General features: G+C 43.8%; 1 protein-coding gene across 3 annotated transcripts in view; it reads left to right on the forward strand.

Moving 5' to 3' along the window:
- GALNT13 (polypeptide N-acetylgalactosaminyltransferase 13) overlaps nt 1–27,555 on the forward strand; it is a 152,101-nt gene that overhangs the window by 109,633 nt on the left and 14,913 nt on the right. For all 3 annotated transcript variants that reach the window (XM_074873882.1, XM_074873883.1, XM_074873884.1), the window contains exons 10-12: nt 8,077–8,216; nt 11,781–11,879; nt 25,862–25,996. In XM_074873882.1, coding sequence (XP_074729983.1) covers nt 8,077–8,216; nt 11,781–11,879; nt 25,862–25,996 — 374 coding nt within the window. The remainder of the gene's footprint in view (nt 1–8,076; nt 8,217–11,780; nt 11,880–25,861; nt 25,997–27,555) is intronic.

The raw sequence follows: 27,555 nt of genomic DNA on the forward strand, positions 1-27,555 counted from the left end.
CGAAGGAGCAGTAGCCCGGGAGACTCCTGCAACAGGGTGCCCCAGCAGCGCTGCTCTACTGGGGCTCATCTTGGCATATAAAATATTTGTCTGGCATTACTAAACTCTGATTTAAAAAAGAGATTGCCCTAGCTTTCCATCGCACCAGGCTCCTTCCCACCATGGTTTCGTGGCAGAAGCCGCCGTGGATGCTCTCCCACACGGAGTGCCTGGAGGAAGAAAGGGCAGGACGTGCAGCTGAATATTGCGTTGTTAAAACTTGCAACTGCCTTGAGAATTCATGTTGTTTGACTTTGTTTTTGGGGTCATCTCGCTTGATTTAGTTCAAAGGTACTTGTGAGAGGAGATGTGAGAATTTGGGTTTTATTGTCTTGTAGCTGTTCCAAAGGGCTTGACTTGTTAATACCGCCCTAACCTAAAGCTGCAGCCGAAAGGGAGCTTCAGACTTGTGTGACCCCTCTTTTGGGTCTGTCCTTGGTTTTTTTAAAGGAGAAAGATGACATTTGTAGATCAACAAATACAGAAGTGCTGCCATGTAATTAACATACATGAATCAAGACAGATCAAATTTGTGGTTTATCTTTCGTGTCATTTATAGCACCAATAATCACAAAGAGCATTTTATTAAATTTATAATAAAATGGAGTGTAAAGAGTGGGTTGGCAGATCATTGCCGATCGTTGCCAGCCAGCCAGGGCCTCCTTAGATTATTTTTTCCTAAAGGTATCCCTTGTGGGCCATATTACAAATCTCTCATGACTTTAATGTAGCTTTTCAGCTGATAGGGAAGAGTAGAACCCAAACCTTTACTACTTTACACAAAAGACAAATGGAACAGGAACAATAATACACTCATGGATGCTGCGTACCGTGCCCGATATTGAAATACCAGCTAATACAAAACATATATTTGAATACATTGGGGAGGGAGGCCGGGTTTGTGTTTTACCTCTAAAATTATCACTCTGTGTTGGAAACAATTGCATTTGTAGGGTTGCATGGATGTTCAGAAGGAGCCTCAGCTGAGCTACCTACAGAATAGAGATCCTGGCTGACCCACCTGGCTCGTCTTGATACACTGAATGTCAGTAGAAAACAAATGTTTGATTTTGAAAATGACATGAACGTAATAGACTTTTATGAAGGTGTTCAGTAATTCTTCCAGCTACAAAAATACATTTTTTTTACATACAGACTCTTACAACTTAAATCAGCTCTAGCTCTTCTATACTCCCAGTAGTGCAGGTTTCACTCCTGTTACTTTTACATGTTAGTAAAAAAGACAAAATTTCCCAGGAACACTTAATTTCCGTATTTTTTTATACCAAAGAAGAGCTGTAATGTAGCAGGGTTTTATGGTTTTCATAGGAAAAACGTTTTCACTGTCAATAGTCTCCCTAGTACCTCAATAATTTTACTACTTAATTTTTATTCTTTGGTGCTGGATGGTTGAACCTAAACTCAGAGGTTTCTTTTGAACCCTGCCTTCTCTTAAAAGCTTTCCTGAGATACGGACTGGAGAAACATCGTAATGTGGGATTAGTTTTATCCATAATCGTGTTCCCATTGATATCTATTTCAGTAAAATTGTATTTTTTTCTATAGTGTCTGGACAAAATTGGCAATGTAGGAATTAATTAGCCTCTGACTTTCTCTCTAAAATATGCCTGTGCAAGTATCAGCCGTTACTGGTATGTTTTATAGGGTAAAACAAGATTTAAACTCTTCACCTTTTGCCATAGAATAAGCATTAAAAGTGCAACACACTATCATGCAATGCTTTATTTGCAGAAATATTGACAATATTGACTCCTGTTCTGGAGTGATAAGATTTTTTGTTAGACATTGTAAGCATATTTTTTCCAAGCACATATAGCTGACGTTTTCCCACGAGAAGCTCAGGATCTTCATTCCATTCTGTATTTTATATTACGAAGCCACTACCTATATTTTACCTCAAATCAATTTTACATCAATTGATATAAGAACTTCTCAGGAAAAGGGGGGAGGGTAGGTGGTGGATTGGTTGGGATTTTTTAGAGTTAGCACGTTTTTTGTTTCTTTTACTTTTTAATGGGTTATGCATGTTTTTTGGCAACATAAATAAGTCGTGTCAAGGAATTAATGTTTTGACTTAGTGGGAAATGCATGCATTAACCGTTAATATGTCTGGTTTTGATACAGATATAACATGAAAGTCCCTGAATTTTAGAAGCGTACAGCAATATCTGTGTTATTTTCCAGATTGTGTTGTCAGGAGCTCATAAAGCACTGCAAAACCTTCCTCCCAGTCACCGGTGGAATCATATTAATACAGCAACTAGTATTTTTCCAAAATCATTAGCAAGTGTTTTCATTGCTTCTGTGTAACGTGTGCCCTATCAGGAGGCATCCTGGTGTTGCAAGCTCATTTTTAATTTAGCGCTTTGCCATCTTCAGTCCTGTGACATGTAATGCAATTTTGAATCCTCCTTTGGTAGTGAAATGGGGAAAAAAAATCAAACTAAACCATCTCCATCTCTGGAGGGTCCTGGTGGCCTCTGACTTGGTTCTGAGCTTTCCCATTTGAAGGGGGCACCTTGGATACCAAGCTGGCTGCTGAGCAACGTGATGCAAGTTTTCAGAGCTGAACTATAGATGCACGTAGCCTGGCTTCTCCGGTCACGTTGCTCTCCCTCTGAACACACCAGGTTAACGGTTCACCGAAACAACGGTTTTCTCTCAGGCTTTTCAAGGCAGCGAGGGATAGCAGAAGCCTAATTCAGATTAAGTTTTCAAAGTGTTATTCTTACATAAAGAAAATTACTCTCAGTTCTGCAACTTGTATTTCATTCCAGGTGAATTTTTTTTATCATCATGAATTAATGTCTTGTTCTGCAGAAATGGTACGTTTCGCCAGGTTTGAACCAATACCCTTGTTTGCAGGACATGCCCGTTAGGAAAAACGCGGGCGTAATGCAATGCTGCAACTATGTAATCTGTTCTACTTGAAACACATCTGCTGCTCTCTTAAAACAATCTGCTTCTTTCCTGAGATATTTGTAATGCATTCTTTTTCACGCTACGTTTATCTGTAGCTTTTTGCAATGTTTCATGATTCTATGATTTATTTCTGTTGCGCACCCAAGGACAGTTTACTGAGGCTTTCTTATTTAAGTGTAAGCAGACGTGTTCATCATTAATTATTTTTATATTTCCTCCGAGTCCTGTTGATTATTTAGCAAGTAGTGACAATAAATAGGTATTGATTCATAATGGCTTGGTTTTAGATTGAGCAGAAGGGAATATAAAGGCTTACTGGAGATCTATACAGATGAGGTCCTTGCTTGAAGACAAAGCAGGGGCATCGCTACGGGGGATGTGAATGAGCCAGCCCGCTTCGTGCAAGAGGAGGAATAGATACAATAGAGGAGCTTCGGGAAGGGAGAACCTGTCAGGGTTGTAGCGGGGAGTATTATCAACGTGGGTGAGGAGCAACGGAGAGAAAGGGAAGAGACAACTTGAATTGAAGGGGGGAATGACACCAGTGTGTTGGAGACCTGGGGGAGTACAGTGGCTACGGTCTCTGCATCTCTTGTGGGATCCCAAGACCCAAAGAGCCTTAAGATAAACCTTCCCCCAGTAAGGTGAGCATGCCAAACCACCAAAGACACCCCCCCCATCTCTACTGCTAAGCTTTATTAAAATGGAAAACTAGAATTTATTTTGCTGGGGTTTGTTTAATTACAGAAAACTCAAGTCTTAAGTTGAGTCAGATTGAGTGGAAAATGGTTTATTGCTTTTTCTATTCCAGCAATTGCAGGGCTGAACCAAACGTGGAAGGAGAAATCCCAGTAAGAATTGTAAAGCAAAACAGAAACAAGGTGTGCGGTGAACCCATGGGGTGTTTTCATTGAGAGACAGTGTTTCTGATTTGGTTTGTAACTGGAATATCAAAGCGTGTGCGTGCAGCAGGGGAAGGCTGTGTTGTTTGCGATCTCAGGCTATAACCCTGTTAATATCCTTTTTCTTCATGTTCAGCTTCATCAGTTCCCCACAGTACAACGCATTGCAAAATAACAGATACTGCTTTTCTCCTAACACTTCCAGTGCCTTCCCATGAGGAAGATTAGCTTTAATTGTAGATAAGGATTGAGTAGCACAAATAATAGCAGTAGTGCACGTCTCTTCCTCTGGAAGAGGCAGCAATCACAGACCCCCCACTCCCCCTTGCTGTAAAAGCTTGCCTGGAAACATAACTTTTTTTTAAAAAAAAATATTTTTTCTGAGAGCAAAGATGTTTTCAGCTCAGTCCTGTGTAGCACACGTTGCTCGAGCAGCTTTCAAAGTCAGGCAGTGTTCTTGGTCTTCCGCCATTGGGAAGTACAAATGACAAATACTCTGCAGCAAAACTTGTGTCACAATCCTGTTCATGCCCGACTGGGTCCTAGAGCTTGTACTTGCTGGGGCCGTCCCATTTGGTCCTTTTGTGCTCGGTAGAGAGGGACACAAAGCAATGAAACACCCATAAAATGCTACTTAGTGGAAGCATAGGGGTTAGACACCTAGGTGTATAAGTTAAATTACTGATTGCATGAGTTGTACTTAGAGAAAAATTGCCATTTGAAAAAGTAAAATATTAAATAACTGTAATACTGACCTTTTGATGCTTTTCTTCTGGAAACAGACTCAAATAAAACTCTGTGATCATTCTCCTTGATTGCAGAACAGCTGATAAATTACCTCTGTTTCTTGGGGAAGAAAATTAAAAATCTTTGAGTCCTTTAAGAATTTTATAAAACCTCCCCAAATACCTTACTGAACATGCTCTCAGCAGCCCAGAAGATGCTCTGTGAGTTGCAGAGCAGACGAAGGCTCCTGCCCATCACATCTGTCCCATACCATCCCTGTGTTCCCCCGTGCCGTGAGCTCAGCTTTTTCCTGGATTTAACCTGCTTTGTCTTTGCTTTTCCACCATCCCATAAATTATAATGATTTAAGTTCTCTATGTGGGTTATGATTGAAGGTTTTATTTGAATACTTCTCTTTACTGAAGTTTAAAATTTCATGCTTTCCTAATGCCTGAGTAAGTGCCACTTAATTTCTTGGCAGATTTGGTTTCTGAGGAGTTTTTGCTGATGTGGAGCTGACGAAGCATTGGTCACCCCCAGCCATTGTGATCAGGCTAAAGTGCTTCCCAGGAGCACCTGCCTTGATTGTAGCCTGTAGCAATAATTTGTAGTGTATCCTGCATTTTGGTTCATTATCTAGCATTACATCATATCCTACAATTACATAATGATGCATAAACCTAATTGGTCAAAGATGTAAATGGTAAAGATTGGGATGAGTGGTTATCCAAAATAAGTTAATTTTTTTTTCATAGTAATGAATAATTTTACTGTTGTGTACTGAATTTCTTTAAAAATTGATATCATCTTGTGCTTTAGGGCGTGATTTCCAAGCAGAATATGCTGATATCCTTGGAGCTTCACCTCTATGATAATTTCAAAATAAGATCCCATAAATAATGGAAAGCAGAAGATGATGGAAATGCAGCATGGATTTCAGATATAAATCTGGGAGTGTCTTTCAAACTATTTCAGCGGAGTGCTGGCAGTTACTAATGCTGTGCCTACCACCGTTTCTTTGGATGATGGCTCTCATCTGGAATTAGATTAAATTGGGCTATGGAGAATATTTAACATGCCTTTTGGTTTTTGGTTATCTTAATAACTCATGTTGGCTGAGTGCCTTAAGACTGGCCTTTATGTTTCTTTCTGTGATGCACGGTTCCTTCCCGAGCTGTCCCCTTCCTGGAGTGTGCCGGTATTGGAAAGGATGTTGCAGGTTACTGGTTCAGTATTATTTTAAACTCTGAAAGTCATATGCACACCTACAAAAGTCAGCTGGGTAAGAGGGTAGAAAATGGAGATGGTATTTTCCTGTTATACTTTCTTCATATAGAAAGTTAAGAAGTTGAATAGATCATAGAATCCCAGACTGGTTTGGGTTGGAAGGGACCTCAAAGCCCATCCAGTGCCACCCCCCTGCCATGGGCAGGGACACCTTCCACTAGCCCAGGTTGCCCAAAGCCCCGTCCAACCTGGCCTTGAACCCTTCCAGGGAGGGGGCAGCCACAACTTCTCTGGGCAACCTGTGCCAGGGCCTCACCACCCTCACAGGGAAGAATTTCTTCCTTACATCTAACCTAAATCTGCCCTCTGTCAGTTTAAACCCATTCCCCCTCGTCCTATCCCTCCCGCCCTGATCAGGAGTCCCTCCCCCCTTTCCTGTAGCCCCTTTCAGTCCTGGGAGGCCGCTCTAAGGTCTCCCCGGATCCTTCTCTTCTCCAGTTGAACACCCCCAACTCTCTCAGCCTGTCCTCACAGGGGAGGTGCTCCAGCCCCCCGAGCATCTTCGTGGCCTCCTCTGGCCCCGCTGGAGCAGGTCCGTGTCCTTCTGCTGTTGGTGCCCCCAGAGCTGGACCCAGCACTGCAGGAGGGTCTGACGAGAGCAGAGCAGAGGGGGGAATCCCCCCCCTCACCCTGCTGCCCACACTGCTCTGGGTGCAGCTGAATGACGATGAAATCTTCCTTTCTTTGGCACTATAATTGTATGTCTGACATTTCTTCTCCACGTGATGGATTTCATCCCAAGGAACCGTGGGGAAGGCCAAGCACTGAGCCTGCTTGCGGTGCGCCGGGGAGCTGGGGGTGCTTTGTGGGCTCCCAGCAGTGCTTGCCTCTACCACTGCTCGTCGGTGGGGAAATGGCCCTTGGCCAGAGCGGGCGTGGGCAAGCGCCTGACCCTGCGTTCTGTGGATGGGCTGGAGAGTGAATGCTGCATCTCAGAGGCTTCAAGAAGACTTTTAAAACTTGTAAGTTCCTTATTGATGCACTTGCAATGTGGATTTTACGTCACCCTTTATCTTGGACTTCATCTGTCAGCGGTGCTGGAGTGCTGTGGTGGTGAGCGCTGTGGCGCGTCTTCATGGCCCATGTGCAGCTGTCGCTGGTCTCTCATTCACTCTCCTCTGCCTGGGACCCGCAGCCGTGTCTGTGTCCTCCCACTTCTATTTCTTTTTTCGTGGTTCATATTTCTAGCATCAACAGATATTGCTTGAGTAGCTACCACAAGTCTTGAAAGCCCCATATATTCTTTTAATGTAAATAAGAATAGAGTGTACAGGGGGATTTCTAACTGATCTTCCCTCTCCTTGATGATGAGTCTTATTTTTGTTCTCTTTGTGGCCTGTATTTCCAATTTGTGGCCCACGCACCACTCCTGATGGCCAGCAGGATGCTGCTGGCTCTGGTCTCTGATGTGTAGGCTTGCGGTGCCACCAGAGACGGTTACAACTGAACTGTGCCATGATGTGCCACCTTCTCCGAGCCTTGTCTGTGGGTAGGGGTGGTGGGTCCGGCTCAGGAGATGGGTCCTGTCCACCGGTTGGTCTCCACAGAAACCTGCCACCTTGTTCCCTCTTCCCTGCGTTATTCCAGGAGACATTTAATTTTGGAATAGTGGTAACAAGGGTGATCACCACACTGTGAAGTGTGCCGTGGGCTGAGCCCCAGGTCTGCGGGACCCTGTGGGGCGTGGGAGGGAGGGAGCAGTGGGGTTCCTCAGGGTGGAGAATGTGTCCTTTCTGGTGAAATCACCCAAGGGGTGATGGATTCCATCAGTGAAATAGCCATGCCTCGGCCGGGTTGTTTCTCTCAGAAGAGAGTGCTGGAAAACACCAGCAAGATGCTTTGGAAAAAATGGTTTGTGAAAATGTAAACAGATTTCTTCATTATTTTGGAATATGAACAAATCAAAGAGTTCAGTGGTCCTGCCTTTCTGGATTGATAAATTACCTGAAAAGAAAAACTGTAATATTCCAAGCATTTCAATTTGCTAAATTAATTATTTAATCCTTCTAAAGATCGACGGTGTAGCAGCTGCACATGTATTCACGTACCACTCTACCATAATTCCAGCAAATGGATATTGATAAAAAGGAAATCATGACAACTGGAGAAGGATCTGTGATTTATGCTTTGCAGCTTTACAAAAACTGTGCTTTGATCATCTGTTCTCTAACAATTCCAGGTGTTGTTAAGGTGGACTATGGTGATGTATCCGTCAGAAAAGCACTAAGAGAAAACCTGAAGTGTAAACCCTTCTCGTGGTACTTGGAAAACATCTATCCTGACTCCCAGATTCCGCGGCGCTATTACTCGCTTGGTGAGGTACGAACCATTTCCTCTGGCTAAAGTAGAACAGTGAGTGCACGGTGCAAATGGAGGAGTTGCTGAGAAGGTGAAGGGCTTTTGCAGAAAGGAATAAAGTGCTTGTGTGCAATCCCTGTATCTTACTTCTCTTTATTTGGAGCAGGTTATATTTCCTCTAAGTCTTTCACAAGGGGGCATTGCTATTCTCAATGGGGATGCTCATTAAAAATTTATTTTTTAAATCGAGTGGCATTTTGGGAAAGTGAGGCTTGTGACTAATATTTGGAAATAATTCAGTAGTTGAAGGGAACTTGTCGTCATCACTTACATATAGAGTAGAAAAGGCTTTTTTCATTTTGCTTTTTAAAGAACTGTGGTTGTTCGTTGATGTGGTGTTTTCCAGCAAGGCTGCCTAGAGCTGAGTATCACAGATATTCCTAATAATCTGATGGTTCTAGTGCCACCAAGAACCAAAATCTCTTTAAAATTCAGATAATTCACTGTTAAAAATATTCTATTGAATTGTACCTATGCTGACTTTTAAAAGCTCTTGAATGGTTTGATTTGAAGGTAGCTATGGATAGAATAGCAGTCAAACGAGCAAATGGCTTTTATACATCCAGGAAAGTAATTTACTATTGAAACTTGCAATTGTAGTGAAAAATAAAAGCCGCAGTAGGGTTTCCATTTTAACTATGACAAAATAAAGTGAAACACGGTTTTACAGCTGGGAAAGAACTCATCTAACAAGTGTCAAATAATAAGGTTTTGTACAGTATTGTCAGACTGGAAATAAAAGTATGAGAAAGTAATAAAATAGTTATTAAAACACCTTATTTTTACCAACACGGCCCCAGTTTCTATGGAAACAGCAGTTCAGGCAGGATCTATGAATTAAAACCCATACTTGACTATTAGAGCTGCCGACTGCCAGTTGAGCAGCAAAGTGGATTTTTAGACCTAAAGCTCAGGTACCATCAGCAGCAGTAACGGGCACTTTTTAAAACATCAGCAGTGTCATTCTCAGTCATGTTCCTCTCTTTCAGCCGAGGTTTAGTCTCAGGTAAGACAAACCGTCGGATTTGGCAGTGTGGCTGGTGTCATCAGTCCACAAGCAGTCCGTGATGCGCCCGGCTGCTCCGCGAGGGCGTCGAGGTGGCCCAGCCCGGAGGTGTCCGCACTCTCCTGGGCTCAGGTCTGAGAGAAGATGCTGCTCAGTGGCACTCCGCTGGGAGCCGGGGGCTTGCTGGCTGCCAAGAACCGGCTTTGGCAATAAAGCTGAGAAAATTATTCTGCAGCACAGCGCAATCTAAATGTAATGAGTGTTCAGCCAGCGCTGGGTTCAACCTGTGGGCCTCCAATTACATTGTGCGAGTGCATGTTTTGTTCTTTTGTAGTATAAACAGTGATAAAAAGAGTGAATAATTTTGACAGGCTTGGGATAATCATCCTTAATTTACTTATAACCTGCTGCAGGTGTGACTTGAAATTGGACCAAGTCCATGCGTGGTTCACTTGCACCACCCAACACGTTAGAAATAATAATCAGTATTGTATTAATTTAATTTGGGTTTTATTTGGCTGTTGCATAACTCATTTATCTACATCTGTTGCTTTTAAAAATGAAGTGTGCAATTTTTAAGTGAAATTCTGGAAATGTGGAGTTCTGTGGAACTGAAGTGCATAAGTAGTTTATGAAGTTTATTCATATACTTAATAGGCAGATCCTGAAGGTTGCCAAGCCTTTATTTGCAACTAAATTTTCTATTCTGTTAGAGCATAACTTATATACAGTGACTGTATTCGAATTGAAATTCCTAGATGGATGAAAATATGCCTCAGAATGAGCATTAAATGTGCAAGAACTGGTGAATACTGAATATGCTTTTTTACATTTTAATCATGTAACATTGAAAGTGAATGCAAAGTAAACGCAACACAAGAATTATTTTGTAAACCTGACATAATAATCACAGGTGAGTTTTCAAGTAATTTTTTGTTTTAGTCCTCTGTTTTAATGCAAAAAAAAAAAATTACCTTTCTGCTGCTGGTGACGCCCTGGCTGGGCACGTGCAGCAGGGTACTCCAGGAAGCCATGAGCTGCCGTAGCCACATAAAGCTGTTTATTTTCACTGGGCTCTAACGAAGGGCCTAAAGCAGCTGGAAAGTGGTGGAAAGTGGTGAAAACCAGCGGTCTGGTTGTCAGCTGGCACCTGAGGTCTGAACCCCCAGGCCTGCAGCCTTCCTCCTGACTTGGGCAGCCCTTGGAGGATGAAGCAGTTGAGAGCGTCCGCCTTGGAGATGGTGTGATTTCTGGGGGGGGCGTTAACGAGGTTCGAGCAGATGACGAAGCGACGCCATGAGCTTTGCTGAGCCACTCTTCCCCGGCGTCGTTAATCAGATTGCACCATCCCATTTTCCTTGCGTTAAGCCGGGGCTGGTGGCATTTTTGGTTTCTGACCGGCTGCTGTGCCTGTTGAGCCTCTGAAGGCGGCACTGGGAACTGCAGGGCTGAGAGCTGTGCTAAACGCCACTGAAATATTGCAAAACAGAGAGTTTGGCAAGTTTTACCGAGGGAGCGAGAGCTGGAGATGCGTTTTTGCTTTGCAGGCATTAGTAGGAAAATCCCCACGAGCTGTTGAGAGCGAGGAGGAGGCGGGGGGACGTGTTTGTACAACGGTGCTGCCAGATCTGCAAGGAGGGTTCAGATAAAAGCTGTTCGTGCACAGGCTGGGGTTGGTACTGGCTGGACGCACACGCTGTCCTGGAGCCTTCGCAGGGATTGCGGCCTCTCCCGCTTCTCTCGTACAAACCTGAAGCTGGCAATTGCGTTTATACTCAGCCCTTTTCCTGGATAAGTGTATATTCTAAAAATACGTTTTGGGGAGCGATGCTCTGCTGCTCCCTATTGCTTCTTGCTCCGATGGTCTTTTTGTTGCCCGAGCAGCGCCGGAGCCCGTGGCGTCGCGTGTTGTATCGCAGGCAGCGGAGCTGCCGCCTCCTCCCCGGCTGCGCTGCGCACGCGCTCTGCGGAAAGGGTTTGTTTAAGCAGAGGTGTTCACTAAGTGTGTGTTCTTCTCTGAGGATGGATAGATTCTGAGGGGAAAGTTTGATTTAAAAACTTCTTAAAAGCGTGTAATTAGTCACAGAGCCATCAACAGCCTCTGCTCTGAAAGTGAGACGTCAGACACTGCTCACACTCAGTTTTTTTCTCTTGGAGTAGAGTCAGCCCTGCTGGGGAAGAAAAAAAAAAAAGTTCCTATCTTGGGCAAACCATTAGTTTTGCATTGTTTAGAAGTAAAAGCGTATTATATTTGTTAAAACAACACAAGGCATTGAATGAGATTTTCCTTGAATCTGTTCATACTTAATATGTAATTTAAAATCTCATTATACTCTTGGTAATTATTTTCATTTTCTTTTGGGAGTGTGACATATTTACAAATTGCAAGTTAAAGTATATTCATAGAGTTGAGTGCACAGATAATGTACTTTCTCCTACAGTGATGTAATTTTTTCTGCACAAATATGGCATTTACAGGCATTCTTTTCAAGGAACATTTCATCTCTTTCTTTCTTCAGATCAGGAACGTGGAAACCAACCAGTGTTTAGACAACATGGGCCGCAAGGAAAATGAAAAAGTGGGCATTTTCAACTGCCACGGCATGGGAGGAAATCAGGTAAAAGGAAAAAAAAAAAAAAGAAAAAAATATATTTATACAGTAATTACTTCAGTCTGGTGCTGTGTAACCACGGGCACAACTGCTAGCAGGAGAACCTGACTGGAATTGCCCCAGAGCAGCACGGGAGCTGCAGGTTCACCCATCAGCGTTTCTGCCCTGCTGCAGAAAACTGGGGGATCAGTAACGGCGGGGGCTCGGCAGGTGCGCCCCGTGTCCTGGGTGTGCTCTGGTCTGTCGGGATGGAACCAGGATTCCCACAGCAGTCCTCAGTGAATGTGGCTCTAAGGAAGACGTGTCAGTTCACTATAAGAAACAATAGCAGCAATTAGCAAATGTGTTAATGGAATTTTAAAAATGTGTGGGATTTTGAGCTTAAGAGCTTTAGGAGTACTCAGAAAGCCATTTTCTCAAGTAACAGCTGCAAATGTTGAGAATATATCTGTATATCCGTAGATCTGTTGGAGTATCTGAGTGAATATACTGAATAATTCCTGCTGTTTAGAGTGCAGAGAAATGCATTTAAAGTTTCAGATACTAACATTAGAAAATTTGATAATGAATTCTAATTTCTTTTTTGGCGTTGGGGGAAAAAATCTTTTTGAAAATCATAGAATCCCCGACTGGTTTGGGTTGGAAGGGACCTCAAAGCCCATCCAGTGCCACCCCCTGCTCCGGGCAGGGCCACCTTCCACTAGCCCAGGTTGCCCAAAGCCCCGTCCAACCTGGCCTTGAACCCTTCCAGGGAGGGGGCAGCCACAGCTTCTCTGGGAAACCTGTGCCAGGGCCTCACCACCCTCACAGGGAACAATTTCTTCTTTACATCTAACCTAAATCTCCCCTCTTTCCGTTTAAACCCCTTCCCCCTTGTCCTATCCCTGACCCCCTGATCAAGAGTCCCTCCCCCCTTTCCTGTAGCCCCTTTCAGTCCTGGAAGGAAAATGAAATGGGAAAGAATCTACGTGACTTGTGGCTTGAATTAATCCGTTTCTAAAACGTCTATATGAAAAATAAACACGCAGAATATTCATGCAAGTTGAGTTCTTTCCGTTAGTGGAAATTCAAATAGTGGGGGCGTGGGGTGTTTCACTTGTGTCTTGGGTATGTTTGAAAGGGAGTGATAAGGTAAATGGCAATCATTTAACTCATTGTACCACTGATGACTGTACCTGCTCTCTGTATAAATAACAGTAAACTTTGCATATTCTAATGCCTCGAATTCAAATTAGCAGAGCTGATTCATTGGATTTAGTTGGGTTCTGCAATGTAAACCTGTAATTAGGGATCTTTCACCCAGGGATGCCGGAGCATGCGGCTGCAGGACAGGGAGTGTGCGGCACCAAGCGGCGTGTGGCTGCCTGCAGGGAGGGCTCTTCTTCCCCTTAATTCTTTCTGCTTTCTCAAATTAAAGACTCCAGGTCCCTTCATTCAGCTTCTGACACCTCCAGAGCAGAGGGCTGCGCTTGCTCACCCACTACAATTAAATTCCCTGGAGATCCCTCAGCAGGACTTTAGGTTTGTGCTGGTGTCTCTCCCCAGGAAGGTCTTTGGACCATATACCCGCCGGGTCATGTTTGATAAGCATGGCTTTTCCTAGTGCCACATCTGCTGAAAAAAAGATGAGAAGATGCAAGACCTTAGGGCAAATTCCCGTGTTTCTTTCAGAGGTAAGGTTCTCCATCGTATTTATCCCAAACTTCACTGTCTTTCTAAATTTGACTTAGGAGATGGAAGCGTTAGCATTTTAAGAAGACTGCATGTGATGAGGGTTGAACATTCTCTTTACACCTCAGGTGTTTGGTGTTTCTCCTTCTTTCCGTACACGGCAGAGAGACCCCTCTCTTTTAGTGGAAAGAGGAGAAAAATCCTTGATGACTGTCAGGTCTCCAAACCCTCAGCTCCTCTGAAGAACCAGGTGTGAGGTTAGGAGGACTGTAAGGCTCTGAGATAAAGACAGATGGGTTCTGGATGTATATATGGGCCCTATAGCCTGAAAAACCTAATAACTACTAAATATAACCATTCTTTCTAAGCCTTCCGAAGCCAACATATCTCATATCTAAAGAAATTTTGGCTCCAGTCTCCTTTATACTCCTCACGTCAACCAGAAACCGCAGATAAGTCTGTTGTGTGCACCTGCACACTTAACTCTTAATTAAGAGACTCTGCTCCCTGCATTTCCAAGAACAAAAAGCAGTATCTGTGATCTGGTGGAGGTTTTCCCAGGAATACCTGACCTACGTGCAGAACATTATTCATCCTTTAGTGCTCGTACACGACGCCCGTTAAAAGTTACCTTTATTAAATTCTGTAATGAGAAATTAGAACTGAGCTAAGACATGTAAATGCTGGGGGTGGGGGGGTTGTATGGTTACAGAAATAGCTGAGGAACAAAACTACTTCAGAATGAAAATGGAGCAAGAATAATACCTAGCTCATTAGAGCCCAGCAAGATGCATGGGCGCAATGCAGCTCGAGGCAAGGGCAAATATCTCACAGCTATCAAAGTGTTTGGAAGGACTTAAGGATAACGAGATTCTAAAAATACAAATTTCTTTAAGAAATGAAGAAAATGAAATATGTTAACAGAGGCCCTTCATGTAGAGAACTGTTTTCAGAGTATAAAACTGGAGGATTTGTTGTTACGTTGGCACGGGCATTTCAGATTATCCTAACTCAGTTAGGATCTGGTGACTTATTAATGATCTTTAAAATAAATACTATGAATCTCCTAATGCAGTTCAAAGCAATCTTAGAACTGTTTTCTTTGCTCTGTCTGGAGGGAAAAAAATGCAATGCCTGTCCTCAAATCAGCTGCGGTGGGGATACAGCTTTAGCGGCCAGAATCCCAGGTTTGTGCATCTGTCTCCTGGGGTGGGGGCAGCCTGTTAACTTGCTTCAGGAATGATGTTTTTCAGGAGGAAAGTCCCCGGGGTTGACTCCTGATTAAAGAGAGAACTGACCACATGTGAATCGTGGAAAAAACTGCTATCCAGCCTCAGATAGAGGGGGAGGACCCCTCAATCTCACGCCTCTTGGGTTCTTTTCCCCACATCTGACTTCTGGTTTTGTGGTATTTTAAAGGAAATTTGTTCCTTTCGATGTCCTGGTAGAGGGCAAAACAGTCGTCTGCCTTTCCTGCCTACAGTCGTCCTGATGGCTTTTATTGCGTTACCATGGGAATGTCATCTGTTACTGCGGTTATTGGGAGCGTCGGGCCTCTGCTCATAACAATAATCAAATCCTACGGTCCCACACGGGCAGGAGGGGAATGTTATTAAAAAAGGAGTGTTGGGGCAGGTCGGCAGTCGCCATGCAGGCGTGGGGCTGTGCTGGGAGAGCAGGGCAGCTGGGGGAGCGAGCGTGGGTCAGCGGCCGCTCTCCCCTCGCCTGCCGCAGAGCCAACGAACAACAAACACGTGGCCATTTCTTATTTTTCTCCTGTTCAACACCCTGTGCCTTTTCCCCTGTCCGGAGCTTTGCTTGTGCTGGGTATACCAATGAATCTGCTTTTTGGCAGCAGAAATGTCACCAGGAAAGTAGCAAGCACACCTTCACAGAGCCCCGAGGAGGGTCCTGGACTGCTCCCTGCTGAGCCGGGGCGGCCCCGCGGTCCCTCCTGTGCTGTCACACGCTGCCATCTCATCTCAGGTCGGTCCCATCGTGCCCCAGAGAGCAGCCTGGAGTGGTAGGAGCGTTTTGTTCGCAGCACGGAGGTCAGCTCCGCTGTCAGAGCATGCTCCCTGCGTTTCCTTAGCAAGGAGGCTGGTTGATGCAAAGCTGACTGCGAGCCTGACAAAAGCAGTAGCTGAAAGGGGCTGCTTTGTCCTTCTGAGATGTTCCTTCTCGAGAAATAGTGTGGTGGTTCTCCAGAACAGCAGAGCAAAGCACGGCTGTGACCCACAGGTTATATCTCAGTGCCCCGTGCCGTGACAGCAGCCCTGCAGCTCCTGCTCAGAGCCCTGACAGAGGCTGGTCTGGGGCATTTGTCACTATTTTACATCCTGCACCAATCCCCTGAGCACGGAGGGATGTGCTGGCACATGGAAGAAACTGGCTTCGTGCAAAACCTCTCCCCCGGCAGCTCAGTGCTCGATTTCTGGCCGCCCAGGCCGTCAGCATCTTGTGTGCGTGGCCGCTCCGCACGGGAGGAGGATTTTTTGGAAAGGCCGTTGCGGTTCCTGCGGGACGGGCGGTGTTCTGTGGGGATTCCTTCTGAACCACTGTGGCATTGCATCAGCCAGGGGTTTGCTCACTGTGAGCTTACCTGGGGCAGCTGCTGCAGGGCGAGATCAACAGAGAGGATGTTTTATATCTTTTAGTAAATGTGCAAGGGGAACACGAGTCCCTTCTGGCAATGTTTTATACCAAAAGTTCAGATTCAGTACTCAGTGACAGTTCAAAAAAAAGCCCAATGCACTCAATAAGGGTTGTTAGAGGGTTGTTTTTTCCCCAGTTAGCTCTAAATAATGGGTCTTTCAAAAACTGTTCTGTTCCACAGCGTTTCCATTTTTCTCCCATTCACACTAAATGTGTATATTTTCAAATGCCTTTCAAACATGAGCACTTTCTCTGGAGTGGTATGTAGAAAAATAATTTATAAACTCTCACTCTGTAAGAATTTATCGCTATGCTATGATAATTTGCTTACTACTGGGAATGGATAGAAATGTGTGAGCTGTCTGATTCGTGAGGTGTTTCTGTAATGGAAGGCCGCTGTTTTCAGTAGGTTATAAAGTCATTTTTCCTGTGTTAATATCACTGCCAGGTCAGGAGGAGAGAGGGGTGCAGGAGGTAGAGACCCTGAGGGCAAGCAGGGGGAGCTGGCTGCGGATTCCAGCAGAGCCGTCGATCCCAGCTCACGGAAGGCTAACGCCGGAGTCACAGTTTGCATTTTTAGTTAGTGAATTCATCAGCTACAGCTGTTCAGCAAGTCCTCTAACAGCAGTTTGTGCACAAGACTGAACAGAACAAAACCTTTAGCGACAATGAGACATTTATTCACGCGACTGGTGCGAGTTATGCACAAAAAGAGGAATTGAGCAGCACTCGTGCAGCTGATCTCAAACCGAATAACCTCCTTGGGTCACTGGATAAGGAATCACAGCACTCATTGCAGAGTTTTTGAGCTTAATGTGTTGATTTTATTAGTTGTAATATCTTAGGAAAATACTAGATTTCCGTTTACAGAATCACAGAATCATCGAGGTTGGAAAAGCCCTTGAAGATCCTCTAGTCCAACCATGAACCTCACACTGACCGTTCCCAACTCCACCATAAGGGGATACCAGAAAGTAGCTTAGCCCTTCTTTGCTCTTTCTGCCTTTTTCACCTTTTACAATCTCCTGTTTCCCTAACATGGCTTTCTGGCTAGCTTTTCATCTTCTAAACAGACCCATTATGAATAAAACTAGTTATTGCTTATATTATGTTAGTCCATTTTGCTGAGATACGATTCCCCTTGCAGACTTTACATCATTCTTATGCATTGAGATGATAAACCTTTGGGGCAGGAAGTGTCTAATAATCTGGATTTGCTCAGGATGCAGCACAATGGAGCCCTCGGTGATCTTCAGCACCGTTATAATAACTGTGATTAATAGGGAATGAAGGAGCTGTGCCTGCATGGTAAATAACAGTATCTTTTATTTAGCACAATCAGAATGAGAATAATGCCTTCTTTTTAGAGTCTATGGAAAAACTGAATTGCTGCTTCTTTAAACTGGCAGAAATAGTCACCAGGGAACGTGGGAAGACTAACATTAGGTGTGTAACGTTGCAGTAATGAAGCCTGGGTGGATGAAATGCAGAATCTGAGTGTTTGCTGTACCTGCTAAAACGTGTGAATTTGGCACGGCATAACGAGCGCTGTGACACCCTGGGAGCAGCGACAGCTTTTTGTGGCAGGTGTGTAGGTAGCCATCCTTTCTGAAGTGACAGCTATCTGAAAAAAAACCCTCTGAAAACCAAAAACACCAATCCAAAACAAAGCAAAACACAGGAAAAAGCCCCAGCACAATCCCCCTGCTCCTGCAGAGCCAAAAATCAGTTATTTTGCAGTTTCTGTGCAAAGTGCTGAATGCACCTGAAACCTCTGTAGAATAATGGTTGTTTAGAAAAGGACAAAGGATTCCGTGGCAGGGGAGAAAGGGCTGACGATGAGGAAGGTGTGCTGCCCTCGGCACGAAGGGCTGCCGCCGGTGTTTCCCGGTGCAGGATGCTGGGTGCGATACAGCCAAGTTCCTTAGCAACCCCCGGGAACCTCACTAAACCAGGTCCCTGGTAGATGCTGCCAACCACTTTTTTTTTCTTCTATTTTAGTTTATTTTTATTGCATTGACCGTTTAGTATAGTTCCCATGACTTCAGTCTTTGATAGCTGGTGGTAATGACGGTGTTCTCTGAATTACAGTGGTTCTCTCCTCAGGGCTGAGCACGAGGATAAATGAATCTGGTGGTTAGAGGCTGAGAACAAGTTTTATAGGAACTTTCCAAAATGTGGAAGTCACTTCTGGCTTGGCCGTGCCTGTGTCATTCACAGGTTTAGATGACTCTCTGTGGGTTGGGATGAGTTGCTTCCATGGCATTAAAGATCGTGGCATAACCTCTTTTTTAGGAATAAATCGGATCCCTACTTCCAGAGTGGCCCCAGGGAAACTCCTGAACAATTCAGGGGCTCTGAGCTCAGCACATCTTCAGGTCATCCAGTAAACTGAAGATTGGCCCTTAATATGCCATTAAAGATCTTGGCATAGCCTTTTTTTTTAGAAATAAATCCAATCCCTACTTCCAGAGTGGCCCCAGGGAAACTCCTGAACAATTCAGGGGCTCCGAGCTCGGCACATCTTCAGGTCATCCAAAAACTGAAGATTGGCCCTTGATTAAATTTAGGTGGGATGCCCTGTCTTGGTGGGTTTGTGTTGTTTTAGTTTAAATATCTTCCTTCAGGGTGAAAAGAAACTGTTAGAGTAGCAAAAAGTAACACCTGTTCTAAATCATCTGGAATTAAAATAGGGCTGGGCATGTTCTGAAGGCTCTGGGTGAAGGGCTGGATCTCTGGAGGAGCTGCCCCAGAAATTGCTCTTCTCTCCCAAAGCGGGTGTCTGGGCCCCAGCCGCGATGGCTACTGCAGGAGCTTCTGGGGAGCTGAAGAAAGCAAACGTGCGTTTCTTTTCATGTCATGAGATTGCGTGTTACACAAGTAGGAATGAAAATCAGATTTTTAAATATTTTTTTTTTTCTTTTCCTAAGGAGCTGAAATTCGTACAGTGGAGTGTTGGAACTGGGTATTTTTTTTCCTCCAAGGAGTTAATGCCGTTGTTCTCCGGCGAGGGGTGGACTTGCCTGTGGAACACTAAAAGTCCTCTTTGGTGGAAGTGCTGGGCCTGCCTGCCCGAGCTGTGAGGTGCCTTTTCTCCGTGGCTGCTCTGGGCTTGTTCGGGTACTAAAATGCTTCAGTGATAGCTGGCCTTGAGGAAGGGGAGAGTCCAGTGGACAGGAAAATACCAAAGTCCTTGCCCCCAAAAGCCACTGAACTGGCAGTTTAACTGTGAGAGTCCTGGATCTTTTTTGGGTGGTAAGGAAATCAGCTTCAATTCAGCTGTCCTGCCTAAGGTGACTTTCAACATTTAATGTGTAGACAGTTTCAGGAGGAGAGGAAAAGTGCTTTCCTTGCAGCTTTTATTAGAACATTTAAAATCAATTATGAAAGGTGAATTCAAAATTTACCTTTGGGAGTTCCATAGATAATTAAAATGGTTGTCAGAATAAATTAGATTTTTCTATACTTCGTTATGTCCAGTTTATAACTGTCTTTATTGCGCGGCGGACTTCTTCCTTGATTGCACAGGTGCATCCTCAAGATTTAGTTCCACTTAATGAAGTATAAAATAGAGGTTTACGAACAATATTCTCAGTATTAGACGACTTGTGAGTTGACAGAATACCCTGGCTACCTGTTTTCCAAAGAAAAGGTCAACCAAATAACAGGACGGGCAAATTCTGGCCATGGGCTATTGCAGCCCATATGTGTGTGTCTATATATATATATGTAAGTGTGTGTGTACATATACATATATATTTTAAATATACATATTTTAATACATATATACATATATATTTCTATAGACATATTTTTATATGTGTATATAAAATTAGCCACAAATTTGTATTGGCCACTCAACTGACTTCCAGTTAATGATGCTTTATTGGTGCTGAGCAAGCTGATTATTTTCTCAGGCTTTTATCAAGGGAAATATTTCATTAGTTCCTTTTAACATGAAAGAAGTAATGAAATTGTCAGTGATACGTGAGGCGTCTCCGTTCAGTCTGGCCAGTGTCTCAGGCCCAAGCATCAGCTTTAACGGGGCTTTGGCTTTATAGGGCTTACGTCTGCCTTGAAACTTGCTGTTTGGAAATGTATAATAAAAGATATTAACAAAAAATAATACAACATGCATTAACTCCTGTAACAAAACCTGCTACTCTGTATAGGCAATAAATCTATCTGTATCAGAATTATGAAAGACAAGGTGTTAGTGAAAAATACTCAATTCCTTTTGTTTTGATCGGCTCCACAGAAAGCAGAAGAGAGTGACAGTGTTTCTTTTTGTCCGTAGAAAAGTGCCGCATCTGTTGTGAGAATCTTTTGTATTTTGTCATTCTGGAGACTTTATTAGTGTCTGCTTTACTAGTGTCTGCTTCAAACACATCAGAGACTTGCTGAACCTCTTCAGTAAAACCGATCAGGGTTAAGCAGCCCGGCAAACACCCGCAGGTCTCGGGGAGTGGCTCCTGCCCAGGAACTTTCTTCCCGGTGATGGAGCATCCCCTGCCCAGCTCCCGCGCAGCTGCAGGGATGGGCTGGCCATGGCCGTGGGGACAGCCGCAGAAAAAAAGCAAGGGACAACTGGAAAGAACTTTAATTTTCACTCCTCAGCAGCTCATGTGTTAGTAAATAAATTGCAACCCAGTAAAAAGACGCTGTAGGTTGGTGCTGATGGGTCTGGGAGCGATAGGGAATGGGGATGTGGCGGGGAAGGAGCTGCTGAGCCCCCGGCGCAGCGGTTGGGTGCACCAACCTTCCTCTCCCAGCCAGGGACTTCCAGGGGGTGATGAGGTGGAGCCTTCACCAGACCTATGGAAGTGCCTCGGGGTGAAGAAGCTCCTGCACGGTGCGGTCGCCTCTGCGTAGGGCAGCAGAAGGCTGGGTTCCTGCTGGGGAAGCCCTCTCCTGGCTTCCGCTGGCGTGAAATACGCTATTTAATTAGCTATAAAATGCAACGTGTTCCTCACCCTCTATTTTTAAATTACATTAATATAATTATATCTATAATTAATATGAATGGTAGCAAAATGCTAGCCTGATAATTTTACATCATCTTAATTAGCATTCATTTTTCTTTCTTAAAACAGCGTGTTTTTCAAACCCATCTTCTGTAATTGTCAATTCAGACATCACTTATTCTTTCAAAAGACATAACGGAACAGTGTATTGCAATTATCAAAGATGAGAGGAAAAAGAAATATGCAAATGGAAATACATTTCAAATCGTAAGCATTTGCTTTCTGTAAAACACAGAAGAAAACATCTCTCCGAGGCTAAAAGCATGTCTCTGAGGCTAGAAGAAGATGCCTGATGCAAATATGTTTAATGTAAAAAATGCAAATAAATTGAAAATTAAAATTAGAAGTTGCTTTGGAATAAATGGTAATGGATAAAACTCTTAATAATGAGCATGGAAAAAGATGAACGGTCTGTACAATACATTCATACGAGTGGTTCTTGAACCCAAACGGATATACTTTGAGTGAGAGATACTTTGTGCTTTTCAGATTATTAGATTGTTTGGCCACATTTCAGTGATTTTCAGATTATTAGATTGGCCACGTTTCAGTGATTTTCAGAATATTAGATTGTTTGCCCACATTTCAGTGATTTTCAGATTATTAGATTATTTGGCCACATTTCTTCTTCCAGCTATAGTGTGACAGCAAGCAGGTAAGTCCAGTATTCTACCAGCAAGTAAGATTTTTGGTTGAAGGTGTTGAAAAGAAAAACCAAAGCCCCCCCCCCCCAAGGTTTTGTTGTTGGACATGAATTATGGTAGTTTGGTAGCTGAATATTATTATGGTATCTGGGTTTGAATAATGATTTTTTTAGCCCAGGTCTTCAATACCTCAACTACATGAGATCTTCTCCCCACCAAATAGGTCTATATTTATATATCTCTCCCAACAAATTAGTATATATTTATATATATATATAGATATCACAGCTTAATTTTATAGCACCAATAGTCTTTTTGACCCAAATTTTCTTCTTTCTTGACTTCTGTGCTTATTATTCCAAAAATCATTTCAAACCAATGTACTGGAAGGGGATTTTGGGAGGTCTGGATGAATGACTGAAGGAGGTTGCTTTTGTTCTTCCATTGTTTTATTTTGAGAAGAGTTTTCAGATGTTGGTGTAAATGAAGAAGGTCGTAAGTAGTTGAACAATTTGTTTCTAAAACCTTCAGATTTCAGTTTAGTCCAGAACATAGACTGCTCTTGTACCTCTTCCGAAGTAACTCCACAACTGATCCTGATTTTTTTTTTCGTAACCTTATGCACTTCCATTAACTTAGTGTGATGTGCAAAGATCAGCTCATCGGATCAAGAGGATATATACCTCTGTTAACAAACCAGCAATCACTCTGATCATAGGCATCTTTCTATAAAAAAAGAAAATAGCTGGAAAAAACACACAGATTTAGGACACAAACTGAAATTTGGGAAGTGCACGTTGTGACAGCTTGTATGAATTTGAAAATGTGAAAACTTTGCTTCTACTGCCGTAGATTTAACGTACTTGAGTACCCGTGAATGCTTTAGTTCTTGCTGAGATTTGCCAGAGATGGGCACAGTTAGAGCTGCTTTTCAAAATGACACCCGTGGCTCCTCCTCGGTCAGCCCTCAGCTAGAAACTCCCTTTTCTCAGTAATTCCAGAATGCAACTGAGTGAGTTAGTACATACACGGAGTTTCCAGTGCCTTGGCTGAGGTTATACAGGGCTTTTAAAGGCTTTGGAACTTGCTTTTGCACCCAGAAAAGCGGGGAAGGGAAACACAGAAAATATCTGTATGGACGTAAAGTGGAATTTTGGTTGTGACGTGGACTCATTTCACCTCCTTCGGAAAGGACAGCACGCTTCCGAGCGTGGCCTCCCCTGGGCGCTGGCTGGTGGATGGGTGTAGGAGAGAAGCCCGAGTATTGACCTGTGCCTCTTGTGTTTTTAAGTGAAAGCAACACTTTGAGACCCTCAGATTTGGTCTCGGTGATTTATCACTGGATGAATAAATGCAAAAGGCGGCTGGTGCTTTGCCGTACCTTCGGATGCCAGATTTTCACCCAGACGGCGAGGGGTGAGTAAGAAATCTGGCAGATGGAAAGACTGCTGATCCTCGCAGCTCTGCCTCTCCCTCGCGGCTTTGATTTGGACCTGGCTGCTCCACTGCCGCCTCAGCGGGCTGGTTTCATCTTCCACAGTTGCTGTGAAAGATTTCTCCGAACCTCCAGCTTCAAAACCCTTGCCTCTATTCCCTCGGCTGCTTTGTGCAGGATATAGGTTTTAAGAGTTCCATGGGGAGACTTTGCTTTACTAGTGCAGCGCTGCCAAGTGACGTCGTATCTCCCGCCCTCTGCTTAATTCACCAAAAAATTTTTTGTTTGCTGCTTGATTGATTCTTTTTCCTTGAGTATAACGTTTCACTGGAAGTCCCAATGGATAGGCATCCCCTGGGGCACTGCGTTGTTTGTGGTTCAGATCTCAGTCTCAGCTTTTTATAATTATACTGTCGTCCTTTTCCAAGAGGAATAGGTTGTAAAGGAACTCTGAAATCACTAAGAAATTGGGGCGTATGTCCACATGCTGTGTTTGTCTATGCTTTTATTAGATCTCTATGTTAATTTAAGCATTGCCATGCTTTTATTATATTTCTATGTTAATTTAAGCATAGCCATGCTTTTATTATATTTCTATGTTAATTTAAGCATTGCCACATAAGTGAATATTTTGCATATTTTTGACAGCACTGTTTCTCCGTTGCAGGTGTAGGTACAGATTTATACTCATCAAAACCCGAATCGTAATTCTATCATCTGTCATGTTTTTGACATTATTTTATTACCTGCAGACTTTCTCCTCTCTGTCTCCACCGTGGTGGCACTGCAGCTCTGTGAGCTCCAGCAGCAGACACACGTGGTTTGTAGTGGGCTGGTGGATCTGGGTGGACAGGCTGAGGCTCGGCTCTCTGGTCTCCTCCTGCTGCAGAGAGGGGTCTGGAGCACAGAAATAATTCACTTTTTGCAAGGAAAAGGAATTTCTGCAAGGAAAGCATGAAGCAATACAGACCCAAGGCTGTTTCCTAAGGCCATTTCAGGAGCTTTTGTGCTGGGTGGGGCTGGCAACATTATGGAGGGTGTGAGTGAACAGTGGGTTAGGAGCAGAGAGATACTTCCCATGTGTCCAGGCCGTGTAATTTGGTGTAAGTGCTCGCAGTTCTCTCCTAGCTTCCTTCCTTTCCTCCCCCTTCTCCTGTGGTCACCACATTTTCATCCTTCTCTGGGCACTGGACCTTGCTCCTTGTGTGGCTGGTGAGGGATGGCTGGAGACCCCACGGCGGATTAAAGTTATCAGGGAACTTCAGTCAAAGTTATTTAGTGTTTCTCCAGCTCCCAAACCCACCTGCAAAGTGGGATGCTTCCCCATGAATCCTGCTGCAGGGCCTCGGGGGTGAGCCACGAGAGCTCAGCCTGTACCACACGGCAGCTCTGTGACGCGGTGGGACCACCTGATGTATTTGTATTTAGTTACCATAAATGATCAAATCTTTACCGTGCACACGTTCAGGGAAAGGAGCCAGTCACAGCCTGGGCTTTGTCCAGCTGGCTCCTCGCTGAAGGCGTTCGGTTAAACCCCTCTGAAACTTAGAACTGCTTTGATAGCAGTTTGCTGAGGGAGTGTTCTCTTGTGACTTATTTCCTAATTTTATGAAGTGAGACGATAGTTCTGAAATATCCATGCATACGAATCTTTCACATAGATAATCCTTGGTACCCAAAGTTAAAGTAGATACTTGGAGGAAGACTTAGTTTAGGAGAGTTTGGAATCTTCCAGTGATGGGCTTGGTTTATCCATTATATTACAAGATGTGGGAAATTTCTCCTGAAGACATAGATCACAATTACATGCTTCTGTAGAATTCCCAGGAGGTAAAACTGAGTGTATCCCTAGATAATTCCTGGGCTTGGTCCCATAAAATTGCTTTTCTTAAACATGATATTCCTTTTTCTATGTACAACAGACATTCACTAGCAGAGAAACTTGCACGAAACTTGTGAAATTCAAGGCACCCCTGTAGGAGTCTGGGCCGCGCTGGGAGAAAGTTAGTGCAGACAGAAGAATGCAAGGACGAAGACAAGGCCAGCAAAATAAGGCTGGCAAAACCACACAAGATAGCAGATAAGTGAGAAACACCTGTGGTCAGCAAAAGCACACAAGTCTGAGCAAAACAGGGTATGAGATAAGGGAGTTTTGGCAAGTTTTGGGCTTTACGTGCTAATTGCAATTAACCAGTGTAAATGCTTGTAGAGGCGCGTGAACAGCGTGTGTAGATGACCTGTAGCCTATTAGAAGATAGATGAGTGCGTGTACGGAACTTAGTAGAGTATAAATGTAACCAGAAAAGGAATAGAAAAAAACTAGAACAATAACTATAATAAAAGATGGACGACCTGATCATCACATTGGTGTTGCGTCGTTTCTGTTCCCGCACGGAGAAATAAGGACCCCGGCTAATGGTGACTCCGACACACCACCATCTCAATGTTTGAAGAGGAGAGTAGTTCTGCTCCACTGGAGTGAAAATAATGTCTATCCCGAACCAGCAGTTGGTTAGGACTTTTGTTAACTCTTTCTCTGCAATCATTCTCTGTTTCCAGGTGTTTTCCTACACGGCTGACAAAGAGATCCGCACGGACGACCTGTGCCTGGACGTCTCGAGGCTGAACGGCCCCGTCACCATGCTGAAGTGCCACCACATGAGGGGCAACCAGCTCTGGGAGTACGATGCTGAGGTACCCTGCCAGATTTCTGCTGGATCTGAAACACCTTTAAATGGTGTTTAATCATTTTCCATATCCCAGGCACCTGTGGAGTTTGACCCTGCCGTGGGATGGGAGGTGGCTTTTCCTGGGTTTTGAGGGGGAGTGCGGGTTGAAGAAATTTGATGGCTTATGGAGAGGTTGCAAAATTAATACAAAAATATGTGTAAATAATCTCAGCATCTTATGGCTGAGCAATTCTTTTTTTTTAAATGAGGCAGGAAACAGCAGATGAAAATTAAAACATTTATTTTAAGCTTTTGCTTTCAAATGTGAATGGGTGGTTTTGCATGGTGAAATTCAGACAAAGGTATTAGCATTTTCTTCAAGATGGGATCTTTCTAATGTGTTACGGTAAGAAAAAAACATACAAACCCACCTTTGCATAATACAGAGCTGCCAATTAGAAAAACAATGATACTTGCCACTGAGATGCAATTTAGTTGGTAACTTTTGATACATTCTTGAGTTTAACATTTGAATTTAAACCAATTTTCTCTTTGATAAAGAAGATTCTTTTTCTTCTTATACAAAACCTGTGTATATTTTGGTAATTCTTAGGTATTTTTGAGGATGTTCATGCCTGCAATTAACACCTGAGATTTAAGATCTTATATCATCCTTTGTTTCATTCCTGCGAGCGGATGATAATTGATTTTTAATCAGTTTTAGACTGTTTTAAGTAGAAGCTGAGGAGCGTAGTGCCGACCGGTGGCCGAGGAGGTGGAGTGGGTGTCGCAGGCTCCTGGCCCGGCTCTGTAGGAGGTTGAACATCACCAAACACAACGGGCACGGTGTGCTCAGGCTGCACGGGGAGAAAATGTCTCCTTGTTGTCAGGTGCCCCGAGCAAATCCAGGCAGGTCTCTGCTTGGGTCCAGGGTGGCTTTTTGGTTATTTTTGGAGAGGTCATGGGGGCTCTTGCTGGGTCTGACAGACGTTGATTTGGCATGAGCTTTTGCTCCTTAAAATACCAGGTTGTCAGACTCTTAAATTGGACTGTTTCAAATTTATCTCAGCAACACCTTAAAGGATAAATTTTGAATATCGAATAAACATTAATTTAAAAAATATTCTTCATCTTATTTTTATGTGCTTCAACAGCCCAGTCCTAGGTAAGCAGAGATAGTTCAGGAAACTCCCCCGCCCCCAGCTCTGGGCTTTCCCCAGTCTCAGCCCCATGCGATGCCCATGCACGTGGCCCAAGGCAAGGCTCCTCGCACAATGCTCTTTCTCCGCCAGAAACATAGAGAACAACCCTTCCTGATAAAAAAAAAATTACACTGCCTGTAGCTTTCCTTTGAATATTTCGGGCACAAGCCGCTGCAAATGAATTTTCCCCATTGAGCACAGTTTTAACACTGGCTGCCCGGTGGTCTGAGCTTACATGGCTCTGCTAGTCTCAGTTTAAAGCTGCCGAATTAGTATTGGCATATTTTCACCACTGCAAAGCTAGAAAAATACTGGCGTATTTAAAAGTCTTTTAAATAGTATTTCCAACATTTCACAGAAATAGCTGCTTTCACTTTTCTAC

The sequence above is a fragment of the Strix uralensis genome, chromosome 6 (assembly GCF_047716275.1).
Source record: "Strix uralensis isolate ZFMK-TIS-50842 chromosome 6, bStrUra1, whole genome shotgun sequence".
NCBI lineage: Eukaryota > Metazoa > Chordata > Aves > Strigiformes > Strigidae > Strix > Strix uralensis.